Below are 18,361 nucleotides of genomic sequence, written 5' to 3' on the forward strand. Positions count from 1 at the left end.
TGATTGGTGAAATCTCTTACGTCACTTGAGTTGCGTCTCTAGTGGGAACCAATCAATAATGACAATAAAAAATAAACCTCTTAAAGCCATTGTTAGCATATGAGGCCTTATTATTAGAAAATCTTAGTAGAACCCCTGTTCCTCAATTTTGCACTCCTTCATTAAAAAAAAATCCTGAATCTGCCACTGGCTTATAGAATAAAAAATTAAAATCACAGAGATTATTAAGTTATAGTCTTACCCTTTTCACAACGACAGCATTCATTTACTGGTTCTACAAGTGTTTCTCCTTCGGGGCAGGATGTTATGTTACATGTTTTTATTGATTCATTTTCTTGTACAGGTGAAGTTGTGTTTGGAGTGCAATAAACAACATTGCATTCACCAATGTGTATAGCATCCCCAAACTACAAAAAAGTGTAATTGTGAGTGTTTGTGTGTGTTTACACTATCAAACTAGACAAAAAAAAGTGTGATTTGCCCAAATATGCTAGTGATATGCCCAAATATGGTAGTGATATGACATAATCATGTCCATATATGGGTACATCATTCTCATTATGTAACATAAAGTTTTATAATGTAGACAGAGCGTTAGTAATAAAATGAATAATGAAAATAGCAAGTAAAGTAATAGGAATAAATGTTAACCTCTAAGCTCTGTCTACACTATCGAAGTAGTTTGAAAATAATTTAAATATTTCGAAAATATGGTAGATATGACGTCATCATGTCAATGGGCACATCACATTTTGTTGATAGTGTAGACAGAACTATACAAAATAAACTTGTACATCTTGTACTTACATCATAAATTTTGCCTTGGTAATAACATGGGCATGCGTAGTCACGTATACATACACCATCTTCATTGTGAACATATCCATCAATGCAGTGACAACGCTCAACACAATCTGTATTACTGCATGGGTTATGGGAATTTGCAACATCTCGACAATTATTAGTGCAGCCACATTTGTATACTTCATGTTGCGAACATGGTGGAGTTGTGGAGATTGTTGTGGTTCGTGTAGTCGTTGGTGAAACTGTAGTTGTCATAACGCTAGTTGTTGTTGGTACTAAAATACATACATTTTTAAAAGTTTTAATTAAGATAGCAAGACAGGCTTAACAAAGGTAATACAGTGTTTGGGACCTTGGGTAATATAGTTACATATGGTTTTGTTTAGCCAGGATGCTAAGCTCGCCTTGCCAAGATATGACCTTGTAACAGCCCTTTTAATTTTGGCTACGACACACACTGTTCATTATTCTCCAGTTTCTGTTAATCAAACATTTGAAGAAGCTAATTAACCAATAGAAAATCAGTGAGCGCAACCGCACATAAAACCTTTGATATAATGGAGCTCAGCATCTTGTTGTTAGATTGTCTTGGTAGCATACAGTACTGTAGTTCACGGTGTCCAACTACGGTATATCGTGTTAAAAATATATTTAATTTCACAGGGTAATTTGCATCTTTGATTAATTAAAATTTAAATTGAAATTCAAATAGAAGAATAAAAAAATACAGCAGACTGTCGATACTTACCTACAGTAGTAGTATAATATTCGGATGTCATTATGGTGGTAGTAGGGTACGATGTAGTATAGAGGGTAGTAGTTGTTGTCTTAGTGGTTGTTGGTTGCATTGTTGTTGGCATCTCTGTCGTGGTAGTTGGCATCTCTGTTGTGGTAGTTGGCATCTCTGTCGTGGTTGTTGGCATCTCTGTGGTGGTTTGAGTTGTAGGTTCTGTAGAAGACACATTTTTAAAAAGTTCAATTATTTCATTTCATACTGTTTTTAACTTGTTTTTAACAAATTCTAAACAGCATTAACGATAAATCACAGTAAAGTGTATTATCACAGTTTTAGCTAGACTTATAGCAAATAAGGTTTATGAAATAAACCCTTCCCTTCATAACAAAAGTGAGTTAGTGGACGAGCGTTAATACAATAGAACCGTAATTCATAGCATTACTATGGCAAAGTTTAAGGCTCACTCGCTCTATGTTGTGGTGGTAGAACAAGTATTCTCGGATAAGGACTACACTATAACCACAAAAAATGTTCATTAAAAAAAACCTAGTACATCTTTCAAGGCGAGTAGCCACTCACACAGCCACTGCTATGGACAGACAAGATAGTGCTGGAGTTGACAGCAACGACATGACCTGACCCTTAAGGGAGAAACATGTACTGTAGTTTAAAATGTAAAATTAATGTAAGAAAACAGTCCATTATTTGTAGAATATGCTATATAATTATATTTAATTGTACTATTTTTACTTTTTAAAGAAATTAAAAAACTTACCATACTCAATACATCCAACAAATTCCACTGTCACTGACATGCCTTCTGATACATCTACAACTGTAATTTCTATCTTGATTACATCCTTAATTCCTTCTCCAGGGAACAGCACTCTATCTTTTATGCTGGAACCAGTAAGGTCTTTGTTGAATACCTGTAGATAAATATTTGAAGATGGTTAAGAATAGAAATAAGAATCTTTTCATTAACATATGACAATAAATTAGTCAATAGTAAATATGCTATTCCTAGAGTCTCTTCAATCCTTACATTACTTATTTCAAACAATAATCAAACTTACCACTGAATCACCATTACCATCAACAATAGTAGTAAAATCCACATCCCCCTTTTGTGCATACTGAACTGTAAAAGACACACTTCCTTCACCTTGACTCTTGATATCAACTCCTGTTACTCTCAATGGTTGAGTATAAGTAACCTTTAGCCAATCATTAATAACAATACTCCATCCAGATGTGGTAGTTTCTGAATTTAAATCGTCTCCTTTATTTGTTTCTCTAAGATTTTCCAAGTCTTCCTTCAGTTGACGCAGAGGTTCCACGCATTCTAATCAAGATAAATGAAACATTTATTTATTAAAGACTAAACATATAATTTTCATGTTTTTTCAGTTATTAATTACTTTTTATTTTCTACATTTGTAATATTTGTGTAATATTTTACCCATATATGTAGTTGGCTGGATTGTCGTTGTAGTTGGAATTTCTGTTGTGGTAGTTGGTGGCATTTCTGTTGTGGTAGTTGGTGGCATTTCTGTTGTGGTAGTTGGTGGCATTTCTGTTGTGGTAGTTGGTGGCATCTCTGTAGTGGTTGTTGGTGGCATCTCTGTTGTGGTTGTTGGCATCTTCGTTGTTGGTGGCATTTCAGTAGTGGTGGTTGGCATCTCTGTTGTGGTTGTTGGCATTTCTGTTGTTGTTGGCTGCATTGTTGTGGTTGGTGCAGTTGTTGGTGGCAATGGAGTAGTAACAGCTGTAGTGGTCTTCAAAGTTGTTTCAACTGAAAATAATAAAATTAGTTAAAATACAGTACGATTGTTTCTAAAGATTCCCAATATATAATACTAGTAATGATACTCCTCTAGCCTGTGACAGAAGAATGATACTCATGTATATATCATCATATTTAAATATATTAATTATATTCCATAAAATAATATAAACATTCACACACATCATCAGATAACATTAACAACAACAATAAAGACAATTCTGGTAGATTATCAAAAAAGCAAACAAAGGAAGCTCTATATGGTGAACTTGGCTGGCAATCAATCGAATCAATACAGTCAGATAGAATCTTAAACTATTTCTATAGACTTAAAAATATTGAAGAACATCGTTGGCCAAGGTTACTTTTTAGAGCTATCTTTGAACTTCAAATTATTGAAACCATTTAAAATAAATTTGATATGCAAATGTATTTTAATATTGACTACTGTACAAAATGTCTTAATGGCTTCAAAGAGAAAAATGTTATAAAAGATAACATAATATGGTTTAATAATGCTCAAACTAAATCATCCTTAACAAATTATTTACTATATAAAAATGAACCAAAAATGGAAAAGTATTTACTGGAAAAATGTAGCTACCATGCATCTAATTTAAAATTTAAAGCTCGTTCAAACTAATTACCCATTGAAGGAAGAAAGGAAGGTTGGTCACAACAAAATTCAGGATTGTGTTTGTTGTGTAATTGTGGTGAAAGAGAAACACTTTATCACTTTGTGTTCAATAGTACTAGATAATCTAATACTAGAAATTCAATATTTAAAAGACTTAGAGCAGAGCTATACCACAATGATTTACATAAAATTTGGGAGCTATTTGACAATCTCGAAATTTATAACGAATATCAAACTGTAACAACAGAATCATACCCCATGTTAATTATAAAATGACAAGTAATATCTTTGATAAATTTTGTTAACTATTCTTAACAATTGCATGGAAAGAACTACATATTTAAATACTTAAATATACAGTACTTTTTACTTTAATTTGTACTTTAATTTCAGTATTGTTTTTTTTCTTTTTTAATCACTTGTACTTTCAGTTATATTGTAATCAATTAAGTGTTTACTATTATTTGTGTACTATTATATTATTTTGTTGCACATCCATTGTGGATAGTGCCTCTGTTAAAAAAGAGATACAATAAAGTAGTTATTATTATTATTATTATTACTGTCAACATATTTTCCTTTTGTTCACAGAAAGACCAACAGTGCATGCTCATTATTATGTATCTGAACATGCACCGTGTCATAAAAACGAAATGTCGCTATTCATATTTCGCTCTTTACTTATGCCTTCGATTTCATCAACAATATATTATATACAGAAAATAGCGTAACGGTTACCTCTCTCAAAACAGCCGTAGAAGTCCAATGACAGTGATGGCAAGTCTACCTCTCTACCACCAGTAGAGTATGATGTTGAAATAATCAACTCTCTGGAATTTGGCATTTCAGGTATGTTTATGGAATGTAATGAATCTGATGTAAAGGTGACCTCATTCTGAAATGTAACCAATTAAAACAGTATATAAAAAATCAAAGTTTCTTCGATCCAAATACATATTTGCTCTGCCAAACATTTACTTATTCACAAAAATGTAAGAATTTCATTGGTCCAAATACCATATACATCACAATTGTTCTGCATCACATTTGTATATTCCCCTTTCTTTTGTAAATTCTTTTAAAGATTTTAATTATAATTTTTCAAAATAACTTTCTTACGTTGAGATTTGTCAATTCTACAAGTTCACCAGTTTCCTCATTCATGTACTGAATTGAAAAGGTAACTACCAGTAGAGTATCTATATCACTAGAAAACTGGATCTTTGTCACTCTTGTTGGCTGGCTAAATTGCACAGTTAGAGATCCTGACTCTGCCAGAGACCACGCATCTGTTGGGTGAACTTCGCTACCACTTGCCACATACCTATGAAGATCAAGGCCGGCTTTCATGCCAAGATCATCAACACAGATTTCTGAAGAGAAATTAAAAACATGAATGTTTTACAAAAGTGAATTATCTAAAAAGTCAAGTGAATTGTAAATAAAGTTTAGTTTAGGAGTTGACTGCATTTTCATCATTAAATAGAATGACTATTTTGTTTATGAATAATAAACTAAAATGTCATAGAGCATTTTGCTAACAATAATAATAAACAATTAATTAGTATATGAAATGAAAATTTTAGTTTTAAGATTAGTTTTTTAGATTTAAGTTTACCTGTGACTTGAGTTGTTTCTCTTGTTGTAACAGTTGTAGTCTTTGTTGTTGGTATGTACTCGGTAGTTGAACTTTCTGTTGTCATAGGAGGAGTAGTTGCTTCTGTAGTTGTAGTTTCTGTAGTAGTAACTGTTGTTGTCGGAGTTAATGTAGTAGTTTTGACAGTGGTTGAGATGATTGTGGTTGTTGGCATCTCTGTTGTGGTTGTTGGCATCTCTGTTGTGGTTGTTGGTGGCATCTCTGTTGTGGTTGTTGGTGGCATTTCTGTTGTGGTTGTTGGTGGCATTTCTGTTGTGGTTGTTGGTGGCATTTCTGTTGTGGTAGTTGGTGGCATTTCTGTTGTGGTTGTTGGTGGCATCTCTGTTGTGGTTGTTGGCATCTCTGTTGTGGTTGTTGGCTGCATTGTTGTGGTTGATGGCATCGCGGTTGTTGTCTGAGTTGTAGGTTCTGTAAATAGAAGCAACAAAAATATTTCAAGAAATATTAAATATATTATTAATTAATTTATTACTTGTGAAAATGGGACCTTTAAGTACTATTTAATAAGGATTCTCTATTAAACATCTAAAATACTTACCATACTCAATACATCCAACAAATTCAAGTGTTACCGACAATATGCCATCTGACACACTCTCAATCACAATTTCTACATCAGTTACATCCTTAATTCCATCTCCGGGGAATAGGACTCTGTTGCTGCCAGTAAGATCTTTTTCAAAAACCTATAGGCATATGAATCACACAATTATATTTGTCATATTTGTGTTACTGTCAAACCGTTAAAATTTTCCTTTTATTTTAAATACTTTACCAACAAAGATGGCTGGACTTCTCGCTTTTGTTGTGTCTCCCATATTGTAGAAAGATAAACGGCCTAGATTACTTCGATGACAATTGTTTTATAAATATTAGATTTTGTAGAGTATTAAAAAGTGGTACTTAAAACATAGGAAATTTTCTCTTACTGTAGTCCCAAAAATGTCACAGACAGCTGTCAATCACTGATTACTTGCAAGGGAAGGACAAAAAGTTGACCTAAGCTTAGGGCTAATCTTACCAATTTTAAGTTATAACTTACCACAGGAACCACATCTACAATTGGTATCAAATCTTCATCTCCCTTGCGTGCATATTTAACTGTAAAAGACACACTTCCTTCACCTTCACTCTTGATATCAATTCCTGTTACTCTTAATGGCTGTGTGTAAGTAACCTTTAACCAATCATTTGGAGTAATATCCCATCCACTAGTCATGGATTCTGCATCTTTACCATCATTGGTTGTTCGTACTTTTTCCAAGCCGTCCTTAATTTGACGCAGAGGTTCAACACATTCTAATGAAGGAAATTAATATTTTACATTTGTGTTTTTGTCAATTTCAATCATTATTTTGAAATGTGTAATTGCATTTGTTTACCGAATCTTAGTCTATTTTTAGATGTATTAAATAATACACAAAACTTTACCCATCTCTGTAGTTGGCAACACTGTTGTGGTTGTTGGCATCTCTGTTGTAGTTGTTGGTGGCATTTCTGTTGTGGTTGTTGGCATTTCTGTTGTTGGTGGCATTTCTGTTGTGGTTGTTGGTGGCATTTCTGTTGTGGTTGTTGGTGGAATTTCTGTTGTGGTTGTTGGTAGCATTTCTGTTGTGGTTGTTGGCATCTCTGTTGTGGTTGTTGGTGGCATTTCTGTTGTGGTTGTTGGTGGCATTTCTGTTGTGGTTGTTGGTGGCATTTCTGTTGTGGTCGTTGGTGGCATTTCTGTTGTGGTTGTGGGCATCTCTGTTGTGGTTGTTGGTGGCATTTCGGTTGTGGTTGTTGGTGGCATTTCTGTTGTGGTTGTTGGCATCTCAGTCGTTGTTGTTGGTGGTATCATTGTTGTTGTTGTTGGAGGCATCTCTGTAGTAGATGCTGGTGCTGAAATTAAATATCAAATTCATTATTTATTAGATTTTATCAGAGTACTTTATATAAACTAATTAAATAAGGTTTAAAAACAAACATATGACACAATATAAACGGTAAATACCTCATCTTGTGCATGTCATGCATTCAAAAGTTTCAGATGGGGCAATGAGATACTGAATGAAGCACAAAGGAAAGGTTGCACCCCACACAATTTTGCTCTAAATAATATTTTCAGACTTACTGGTTGTTGGCTGAATTGTAGTAACTACATGAGTTGTTGTTGTGGTGGTAGTCTCGGTTGGTGACAAGGTGGTTGATTCCATTGTTGTTGTTTTAGTTGTTGTGGTTGGCATACTTGTTGTTGTTGGCAATTCTGTAGTTGTTGATTCAGTTGTTGTCTGAATCGTTGTTTGAACTAAATACCATATCAAAAAAAAAAAGTTTAAGAATTATTGACAAATTGAGAGAAAATAAACTGTACGTCTACTAATTGAGAATACAAAACATAAACAAATACTTTTATAAATCATTATTATTTGAAAACATTCATTTAATAAATAATCATAGTCTTGAACCTAGAGAATCAATGCTTAAAATTGCAATTGTCCCGTTTGAAATAAAACATATTGCTTAATGAATATTATTAAACAAATTATATAGTTTGTATATAATATATATATTGTATATTTTATTCATGTTTATATTCATTTGCTATCATTTATATTATGATTTATTTAGTGGAAGAAATTTCAAGTAAAACATGTCATACCTGATTCTAAACATCCAAAGAAGTTCAAGTTCAAGCTATTTATTAGTTCACTTATAAGTTTGAATCTAAAAGCAACAATTCCATCTACTGCGACACGTACTTTTTTATTTTGTTGAGAAGTCTCCACGTTCTGTTTGTAAATGTAAACCAAAGAATATTATATGTTCAGTGTAAACAGTGGGGTGAGAAATCTCCAAATTCTGTGCATAAAAGTTAAGCAAAGAATATTATATGAATAGAGTAAAAAGGTGGAGTGAGAATTCTCCACGTTCTGTGCGTAAAATAGTAAATAAAACCAAGAATATTATACATACAGTATAAAAAAGTAAAAGTGTCAAGTTTTTTAATTGCATATTATTTTACAGTATCAATCCCTATTTTCAATCCCTCTCACTGTGAACCTTGCTTTTGTTTTATGTTTCATACCAGGCCCACCAATTTATACATATTCCCAGTTTTCTGGACTTTCTGCTTTCTTCTTTTCACTACTGATGACGATCAAATATATTAATCGAGAAACTCAACAGTTCTCTTTAGAACTAAATACATGTGATGTGCCGAAAATTTATATCAACATGTATAAGTATTTATTGTTTTGATTTAGCATTTTGCTTATTTTATTTGTATTTTTAATGAGATCCAACAATGCATATGATACTCGTCCCTTATTACGACAAAATATAAATTAAATAAATAAGTGCATGAACAAAACTAGATACAATACATGTTTATAAATATATTTAAAAAAATATACATATGCATTTCTTTTTCAATAATTCAAGTAAAATAGAAACATGACCATACGTTTTCTAGTTTGACAAATTCCTGTGAATTGTCATACTGTACTTCAACTTCAAAAACAAGAAGTTGACCATCAATCCACTCAGCACCAGTGGCATCAAACGATGTTAGTTTAACAGCTTGGCTTAATCGCACTTCAAGAGCACCCAGACTTGGATCATAGCCATCACCTAATGAAACTTCATTCCCGTCGACAGAGCTGGTCAACTGTACAGTGTCTTGTAAAGGTGATTCCACACCTTCACCACAAGGCACTAAAAACAATAATATTTAGTTATCAAGCTGAAGAGAGAGTTGACTAGATTTATAATTTGTATAAGAAAGTTTCAAGCAAATGTCATTAAAGGAAACAAACAAAACTGTTGGTTGTGCAAGATCTTGCAGTATCATCAATTCTAATAATTCAATTGAATCATGACAGTAGTGAGATTTGACAATGGATCACCATTAAACTAATTTGCAACATGAATTTTAATTATGTGTCTATGTACGTTAAGAATCTAAAAAAATGTTATCTATATAATTTAAGCTCATACAGTGTCTCTAATAGTAATACATATAATCTACAGCCCGGCAATGTTAAACAGGAAAAAAAAATAAAATTGGTTTTATCATAAATTTTAAAAAGCATTACAAATCAACTGCAATTCCAACTTACCTGGTGTTGTAATAGCTGTCACCATTGTTGTAGTCAATTCAGTGGTAACTTCAGTTGTTGTATGAACTGTTGTTACAGTAGTGGTGGTAGACTCGGTGGTAGTTGGTGCCATCGTGGTTGTTGGTACTGTTGTGGTTTCAGTTGTGGTAACTGTTGTCTGTTGGGTAGTTGGTGGTAGAGCTGTGGTTCCTATAAATGAATAATCTCCTTATTACATACCATTGACTTGTTACAATGTAAGTACACACAACAGTAAAGTTGACTCACTAAAGTATAATAAACTAAATTTATACACTATAAACACATAAATGCACTATGTAAGTCTTTAAGTGGCTTGTTTACGAGTTATTGGTACAATAAAATAATTTAATGAAGTGAAAATATAACATTTTCATCTATCAAAAACAAGGACAATGGCCAGAAAAACAGAAATAAAGAAGCACGGGTTGTTGGAGAGAAGAAGATATGGAAGCTGATATCATTATTTATTAATTTTAATCATACTTGTCTTGTAGCAGCCAAAGATTGTTGGAATGATCAGAGGTGTGCTTTCATCAACTGTTTCAATTGAAGTAATTATGATTACTATTTCAGTTACATATATCTCTTCATCGTCAGGTAGTCTTACACTTGGCGTATCTTCAGTTGAATCCTCTTTAAACATTTCTAGTTGCTGCAAAGTAGGATATGTTGTGAATAAGAATGCATGTTAGTATAAGTTTTGTCTATACTATCAAACAAGTTTTATGTGCCAAAATATGGTAGTGATATGATGACATCATATCCATACATGGGCACATCACATTTTTTGTCACATAAAGTTTGATAGTGTAGACAATAAAAGTATTACAATACACTTTTGCTCTATTGAATTATTAAATGGAAAGATTCTGCAACTTTTATGAAAAAAAAAACTGGTATAGACACTTTTCTGGCCTACCTGGTAACATGAAGGATTTAATTACTTTTGTAAAAACATAAAGTCGTGTTTGTCTTGTATTATCATATCCAACATTAGGCATAAAATGTATCTATTTAGTAAGTTACACAATGCACTAGTGTGTTTTTCATGCAAAAATTTAATATCGAATGGTAAATTTATTTAGCAACATCATTTGAAGAAAAAAATGATGTTTACCTCTGATAAATATGTGTGTTCTTGGTAGCCTACTTCAAGACCTTGTACACTAAACCTAATGCTTGTTGTTTTTTGATTTGTGTCATCCAGTTTAATTCCTGTAACTCTAGTTGGTTCACTAAACTCAACAAGTAAACTTGGGCTAAGAGAAACATCTGCTCCCCATGGGCTTTCCCCAGAAACCGGCACATCATTTTCAGTGTCTGTCATATCAATTGCCAGACCATCATCTTCAATCAAGTCATCAAAGCAAGGATCTATAATACAATAGCATTATTATGAGACCATATTTTGAATTATTCTCATCTTAGGTAAGATGAAATTCAAAAAATAATATATATTATGATTGTTTATAAGAATCTAACAATTGCTTTTACATGAAATAGTTGTTATATGAGAAGTAGTAACTGCTTTTGTAGTAGTTTCTGTTGGTTCCACTGTTGTTACTGCATTTGTTGTAGTCATCTCTGTTGTGGTAACGTGGGGTGTCTGAGTCGTCACTTCTGTCATTTGTTTTGTTGTCATTTCAGTTGTAGTTTCCTCTGCAACACAAAATAAACACTAATTTAATACCATACTTAAAATATGATTTTGTGTACAACCCTATAAATAAATTACCTTAATTGACATGATTAACATTTACAGATGAAGAATTGTGGAGAATTCGTCATTAGTATAAAGAATGAGTAAGACATTATTATACAATAGACACCAATCATGCAATATTATAAATCACGACAACGTTTCATTTTGTACAAGTGCAGCTGTACATTTTGGAAATAATAACATATTACAATTCGATACACATCTCAGGTACCCATAAAATACACATCTAAGGTACCAATGAAATACACATCTCAGGTACCCATGAAATGCACATCTCAGGTACCCATGAAGTACATGTCTAAGGTACCCATGAAATACATGTCTCAGGTACCCATGACATACAATACACATCTCAGGTACCCATGAAATACAAATCTAAAGTACCCATGAAATACACGTCTCAGGTAAATAACAATCTATTAGTTACCTTCAGTGGTAACCATTGTAGTTTCAGTTGTTGTCATTACTGGAGTTGTTGTCTCTCTAGTAGTAATCGTTGTGGTAATAGGTTTAGTTGTTGGCATCTCTGTTGTGGTTGTTGGCATCTCTGTTGTGGTTGTTGGCATCTCTGTTGTGGTTGTTGGCATTTCTGTTGTGGTTGTTGGCGGCATTTCTGTTGTTGGCAGCACTGTTGTGGTTGTTGGTGGCATCTCTGTTGTTGGTAGTATTGTTGTGGTTGTTGGTGGCATCTCCGTTGTTGGGAGCACTGTTGTGGTTGTTGGTGGCATCTCTGTTGTTGGCAGCACTGTTGTGGTTGTTGGTGGCATCTCTGTTGTTGGCAGAATTGTTGTGGTTGTTGGTGGCATCTCTGTTGTTGGCAGAATTGTTGTGGTTGTTGTTGGCATCACTGTTGTGGTTGTTGGCTGCATCGTTGTGGTTGTTGGTATCTCTGTAGTTGTTTGGGTTGTAGGTTCTGTAAATAAAAACATTATATTTTATTTTATTCATCCTGTTTAATATTCATAATCCAATTCGCCCTGGTTGCGCAGTCAATTGTAAACACTTCATAAAGCCAAATGTAGACTTGGACTGCTTTCTAGCTGGGACCAGGAGCGGATTTTATGTTTGGGCTGGCTGCGATTTTTTTTTTCGTACATAAGTTGGAGACCCCTCATGAAACGTCACAAAATAAACATGAATAATTCATCAGTTAAATTTGTTGTTCCGTGTGCACCCAAGCGTATAGCAACAGGAAGTGATTACATTCACAACTGCGATACGATTCTTTCTACAGTAGGCCTAGGATTCTAGGTAAATTCACGTGATTGACTTCGCGCACTCTTCACACACACACCACTATGCAAAATGTGTCGAGGCTAATCGACAGCTAGGAAAGACATTAAACTAAGTAGTAATTGGACATAGCCCAAAGAAAGCTTAGACCCACAAGAATAAAAAATGTGTATAATTTGTGTACTGTAATTTTTTAATTCTGCTATTTTATTATTAAACAATATGCATGTACTCAAAGGAACTTTAAAAATGCGCATATATGAACACATGAGATGGGAAGATTAGACCCACGAGAATAAAAAATGTATTTTTGTGTAATGTTTATTGTTTAATTTTGCTGACTTATTACTCGGACTGTGTCATACCTAACACACACACGTCACACACACCCACACAGCTACTACTAGAATAGACATGGGTTTAGAGACTAATAATTAGGCCTAATAGTATTAATAGAAACTATAATTTTAAGACGTAATTCTTTAGTAATAAATTATATTAAAAACACCATAAACTAAAGGCTGATTATTTCGACAATCCACACAAAACGCCGCTATTCTTTTATGAAACCCCACGCGGCAACCACAGTGGAGATTAGGCCTAGAATCGTACCGCACTTGTGTAATCACTTCTTGTTGCTATACGCTTGGGTGCACACGGAACAAGAAAATTTAACTGATGAATTATTCATGTTTATTTTGTGACGTTTCATGAGGGGGTCCCCAAATTATGTACGAAAAAAAAAATCGCGGGCTGGCTTATGACAATGGCTTAAAAATATAAGGTAAATGAATCCTCAGGGTCGTCGTTTGGAATGCAATTGTAAATACGCTGGATCAGATTAATTAAATTTGGACTTGATCATGGCGGAGCGGCCTAGAACCCAATCGTAAATGTAACTGGGGTCAACGTTTTAATAATTTTTTTAAAAAGACAACTAAATAACTTACCATACTCAATACATCCGACAAATTCAAGTGTTACCGATAATATGCCATCTGACACACTCTCAATCACAATTTGTACGTCAGTTACATCCTTAATTCCTTCTCCGGGGAATAGGACTCTGTTGCTGCCAGTAAGATCTTTTTCAAAAACCTGTGGCCATATGAATCACACAATTATATTTGTTAATTTGTGTTACTGTCAAATCGTTTAAATTTTCCTTCAATTTTAAATACTTTACCAACAAAGATGGCTGGACTTCTCACTTATGTTGTACCTCCCATATTGTAGGAAGATAAATGCCCTATATTACTTCGATGACAATTGTTTTATAAATATTAGATTTTGTAGAGTACTAAAAATTAAAGTGGTACTGAAAACATAGGAAATTGTTTCTTACTGTAGTCCCAAAAATGTTACAGACAGCTGTCAATCACTGATTACTTGCAAGGGAAGGACAAAATGTTGACCTGAACTTAGGGCTAAACTTACCAATTTTAAGTTATAACTTACCACAGGAGTATCACTATCATCTACAATTGTTGTCAAATCTTCATCTCCCTTGCGTGCATATTTAACTGTAAAAGACACACTTCCTTCACCTTCACTCTTGATATCAATTCCTGTTACTCTTAATGGCTGTGTGTAAGTAACCTGTAACCAATCATTTGGGGTAATATCCCATCCACTAGTCATGGATTCTGCATCTTCACCATCATTGGTTGTTCGTACTTTTTCCAAGCCGTCCTTAATTTGACGCAAAGGTTCAACGCATTCTAATAAAGAAAATTAAATATTTTACATTGTGCTTTGGTCAATTTCAATCATTATTTTGAAATGAGTAATTACTTTTATTTACCGAATTTTATTCTACTTTTAGATGTATTAAATAATTAAGACAATGAAATAAACTTTTACCCATTTCTGTAGTTGGCAACATTGTTGTTGTTGGCATCTCTGTTGTGGTTGTTGGTGGCATTTCTGTTGTGGTTGTTGGCATCTCTGTTGTGGTTGTTGGTGGCATCTCTGTTGTGGTTGTTGGTGGCATTTCTGTTGTGGTTGTTGGTGGCATTTCTGTTGTGGTTGTTGGCATCTCTGTTGTGGTTGTTGGTGGCATCTCTGTTGTGGTTGTTGGTGGCATTTCTGTTGTGGTTGTTGGTGGCATCTCGGTTGTGGTTGTTGGCGGCATCTCTGTTGTTGGCATCTCTGTTGTGGTTGTTGGTGGCATCTCGGTTGTGGTTGTTGGTGGCATCTCAGTTGTGGTTGATGGCATTTCTGTTGTTGGTGGCATCTCTGTTGTGGTTGTTGGCATTTCTGTTGTTGGTGGCATCTCTGTTGTGGTTGTTGGTGGCATTTCTGTTGTGGTTGTTGGCATCTCTGTTGTCGGTGGCTCAGTAACTGTTGTTGTTTGTGTAAATACAGTTGTCACGGTTGGAACTAAAAGAAATACGACGATTATGAAAAGTTGTGTTTTGTACATTTTGATCAATTAAACACACCATCACAATAAAAACCTATATACACAATATTGTATTCATCGACTTCCATGATCTAATATTAACTAAGTATTTCAATACAATTTTTACTATATTGTATCACTTCTTGATATTGTTATCATATTGTACAGTATACAGAAACACCTACCTTCAAATAAATGCCGCTTCGAATAAACGTCGGAGTGTTTATTGAAATAATAAATACAGTATAATCTTACCAGTTTCACTGCATCCCATAATTGCCACTTTAACCGGGAATGTTTCAACACTATCATCATAAATAACTCTGTCGATAACATATACTCTAATAGCAATAACATTTCTCAGCTCCTCCACAAGAAGTGTTCTTACACGATTTTCTTGCTGTTGATCAACTTCAAACACCTAAACCAAGAAAAACAACCAAAGAGAATATATACAAAGTGCAATACTGTTGGTATTTGTTGGAGCCAATATTGGCAAGGCGAGCTCAGTGTCCTGTTATTAGATTGCCTCGGTTTAAATAAATTCGCTGATTCAGGTTTACAACAAATGATAAATAGAATTATGATGTGTAGTTAACCAGTTTAGGAGCTGAAACTTAGTGTTGTGTTCTAAAATTAAGAATGAGTGATGTCAGGGTAAATGACAATATGGTAGAATGTGATAAAATAACATTATTTTTTTTAAAAAAGCAAATGTGTTACTCAATGGTTTACACTATTGAGTTAGCAACACCAATAAAGCGAAATAGAAATAATGCAGATTTTGATTACTCTTCTGGCACATAGATGCGGAGAAACTATACAAATGTTTTATATGCATCGTTTTCAAGAATAAACCTCTGCTACTTTGACCTTGAGAGCTTTGAGAGTTTGGGATCTAAACATAAGATACTGGTATTAGAAGGCAAGCATGTTCCACCTAACTACTTCAGTACCACTAATTACCTACCTTGTTTTCTGCTTCTGGAAGCTCAGAATCTTTGACAAATATGAACTCCTCTCCCTGTCTGTATGATAATTCAAAACTTGAGATTCCACCAGTAGTATCAAGCAATGTGTCAACAGCAGTGACTCTTACTGGTGCCAAGAATTCAACCTCAACAAATTGGTTAAGAATACTTGTGATCCAAGGCTCAACACCTTCTTTGAATTCAGTCAGACTAGCATATTCATCTCCTTCGCTGGTTGTACGTACTCCTTCCTCTGTTGTGAGGTCCTCTTGACAAGGTGCTAAAAGGAGTTTAAGAAAGTAATTTATTTGTAAAAACCTTCTAAAATAAAACTATTTAAATACAGTAGTTCACAAATATGTAGATTGAGAGAATGAATACAATGTGTAAACTGCTATGTGTAAACAAGCTTTGATTTTTAAAGTAAGTAAGATTCACCATGTACATAATTTTTCCATGGCAGTGCAAAAGCGGACAAAAAAACAAAAGCAACAAGTGGGTGGTCATTTTGAAGTTTATAATAACTTACGTTTTGTAGTGGTTACACTCTTTGTGGTTTTAGTAGTTGATGAAATGTAAGGTGTGGTCACCACTTTGGTGGTCATCTTGGTAGTCTCTGACATAGTTGTTGTTGGGGTTGTGGTCACCTCGGTAGTTGTTATGGTTGTGGTCTCAACTTAAATTGAATTACAAATTAGAATATTATAATATGTATACATATATGCCTAAATACATGTCACGCATAATACACCACTAAAGACATGAATATAACTTGATTGACTGTGTGATATTAGTAACTTATCTAAAAAAATTCTTGAAACAAACAGACATAATGTTGATCTATTTACCGACTTTTATCTACATTACTGAGTACTAAGTACTATAAAAGATTGCACATTATAGAGAAAGGTTGTATTTTACCTTGTGCAATACATCCACTAAAATCAAAGGTTAAAGAACCAGTGCCAATCTTTGAGGGTAGATCAATGAAGTTTACTGTGACATCATCAATTTCTGGCATGTCGGAAGATGGGATGAATTTACTTAGTATTTGTCCATCTTCAACATCAATTGAGATAATCTAAAAATAAATGAAATAGTTTACATATTCAGCAATCCATGCAGATGTTTATGAGCTAGATACTACAATAAACAGTGTATATTAATCTATCTAAATATTTGCATAAACAAGCGAACGATTAAACAATAGTTACTGCAATAACTGCAGTATAATAATGTTGATATGGTCCCTAAGAAAGACATACCTTTTGTTGATTATCACTATCAACCAATGATTGCGTTTCCTTTGTGTCGGTCAGTGTCCAATCAAGGGTGGCCCTTAGAGTACCTGCAAAGCCCCGTGTTGCAACTTTCAATTTAGCAAGTATTACTGGGCGATCAAATGATGCTTTAACAGAGTTGATTGCAGACAAATCTGGGATCCATGGAGAATCACTGTCAAGCATTGTTATTGCTTCACTATCCACATCACCGCCAATGAACTCCCTTAGTTGATCAAGAACACTTAGATCTTGAAGACGTTCACCGCATTCAGCTGTTATTGATAATAATGGTTATAATTATTAATTTTTACAATCAGAGTTTTTCGTGATGTGATTAAATGAATACACACCAGCTAAGGTCGCACTCAGAGAGACTCAGCGAAAGACTAGAAAACCAAAATGAAGACTTATAAACAACATGGCTGGCAAACATAAAAAAAGACCGAACACAAGAGATAAGCGCAATGTCTAACGACGACTAGGTGCACTATGTATCACAACATTTAATATCACACACTGTCTCAAAACGATGAAACTATGTAGAACTCAAAATACACAAAAATCATGAATGACCCAATGCATCCTTTACATGTCATAGCCTAAATAGGTCTGGTATTTTATTTTACGAACAGTGTAATGTTGATTGGGAAATTCTCATGTGCAAAACTCTAATAATATTGTTAGCACAAGCGCTCTAAAGAATGTAAATTTGTAAATTTACGTTTTTTTTATTGTTACTGTATACACAATTTGTTATTTTTAGTCAGATTATGTTTGTATATTTTTAAATCGAAATTAATGTTAATAAATTTCTTTTTTTATATATTATGAAAACAAATAAAGTTTTATTTATTTTGTATCAAAAAATGCACAACTGAAGACCAATGGTAATTAAAGTTCAACTTATTTTCTAAACTCAAATCTTAAACATATATATACAGTCAACTCTCCCAATACCGGACTCTCTGAAAACCAGAAACTCTCCCAATACCAGACTTTTTTTGAG

General features: G+C 33.8%; 1 protein-coding gene across 3 annotated transcripts in view; it reads right to left on the minus strand.

The window, feature by feature from the left end:
• Positions 1-18,361, minus strand: part of LOC140057328 (uncharacterized) — a 138,415-nt gene that overhangs the window by 37,505 nt on the left and 82,549 nt on the right. For all 3 annotated transcript variants that reach the window (XM_072102946.1, XM_072102962.1, XM_072102953.1), the window contains 28 exons: positions 17,338-17,627; positions 16,994-17,153; positions 16,602-16,748; positions 16,072-16,352; positions 15,357-15,522; positions 14,561-15,079; positions 14,156-14,418; positions 13,648-13,795; positions 11,892-12,377; positions 11,236-11,400; positions 10,859-11,115; positions 10,225-10,393; positions 9,721-9,909; positions 9,066-9,316; positions 8,262-8,391; positions 7,734-7,907; positions 7,052-7,501; positions 6,663-6,919; positions 6,159-6,306; positions 5,582-6,028; positions 5,083-5,336; positions 4,702-4,858; positions 3,003-3,335; positions 2,617-2,885; positions 2,316-2,469; positions 1,553-1,753; positions 808-1,079; positions 242-407 (listed from right to left, as the gene is read on the minus strand). In XM_072102946.1, the coding sequence (XP_071959047.1) occupies positions 242-407; positions 808-1,079; positions 1,553-1,753; positions 2,316-2,469; positions 2,617-2,885; positions 3,003-3,335; positions 4,702-4,858; positions 5,083-5,336; positions 5,582-6,028; positions 6,159-6,306; positions 6,663-6,919; positions 7,052-7,501; positions 7,734-7,907; positions 8,262-8,391; positions 9,066-9,316; positions 9,721-9,909; positions 10,225-10,393; positions 10,859-11,115; positions 11,236-11,400; positions 11,892-12,377; positions 13,648-13,795; positions 14,156-14,418; positions 14,561-15,079; positions 15,357-15,522; positions 16,072-16,352; positions 16,602-16,748; positions 16,994-17,153; positions 17,338-17,627 (6,903 nt within the window). The remainder of the gene's footprint in view (positions 1-241; positions 408-807; positions 1,080-1,552; positions 1,754-2,315; positions 2,470-2,616; positions 2,886-3,002; positions 3,336-4,701; positions 4,859-5,082; positions 5,337-5,581; positions 6,029-6,158; positions 6,307-6,662; positions 6,920-7,051; positions 7,502-7,733; positions 7,908-8,261; positions 8,392-9,065; positions 9,317-9,720; positions 9,910-10,224; positions 10,394-10,858; positions 11,116-11,235; positions 11,401-11,891; positions 12,378-13,647; positions 13,796-14,155; positions 14,419-14,560; positions 15,080-15,356; positions 15,523-16,071; positions 16,353-16,601; positions 16,749-16,993; positions 17,154-17,337; positions 17,628-18,361) is intronic.

Source organism: Antedon mediterranea, chromosome 1 (genome assembly GCF_964355755.1).
Source record: "Antedon mediterranea chromosome 1, ecAntMedi1.1, whole genome shotgun sequence".
In the NCBI taxonomy this organism is placed as follows: Eukaryota; Metazoa; Echinodermata; class Crinoidea; order Comatulida; family Antedonidae; genus Antedon; species Antedon mediterranea.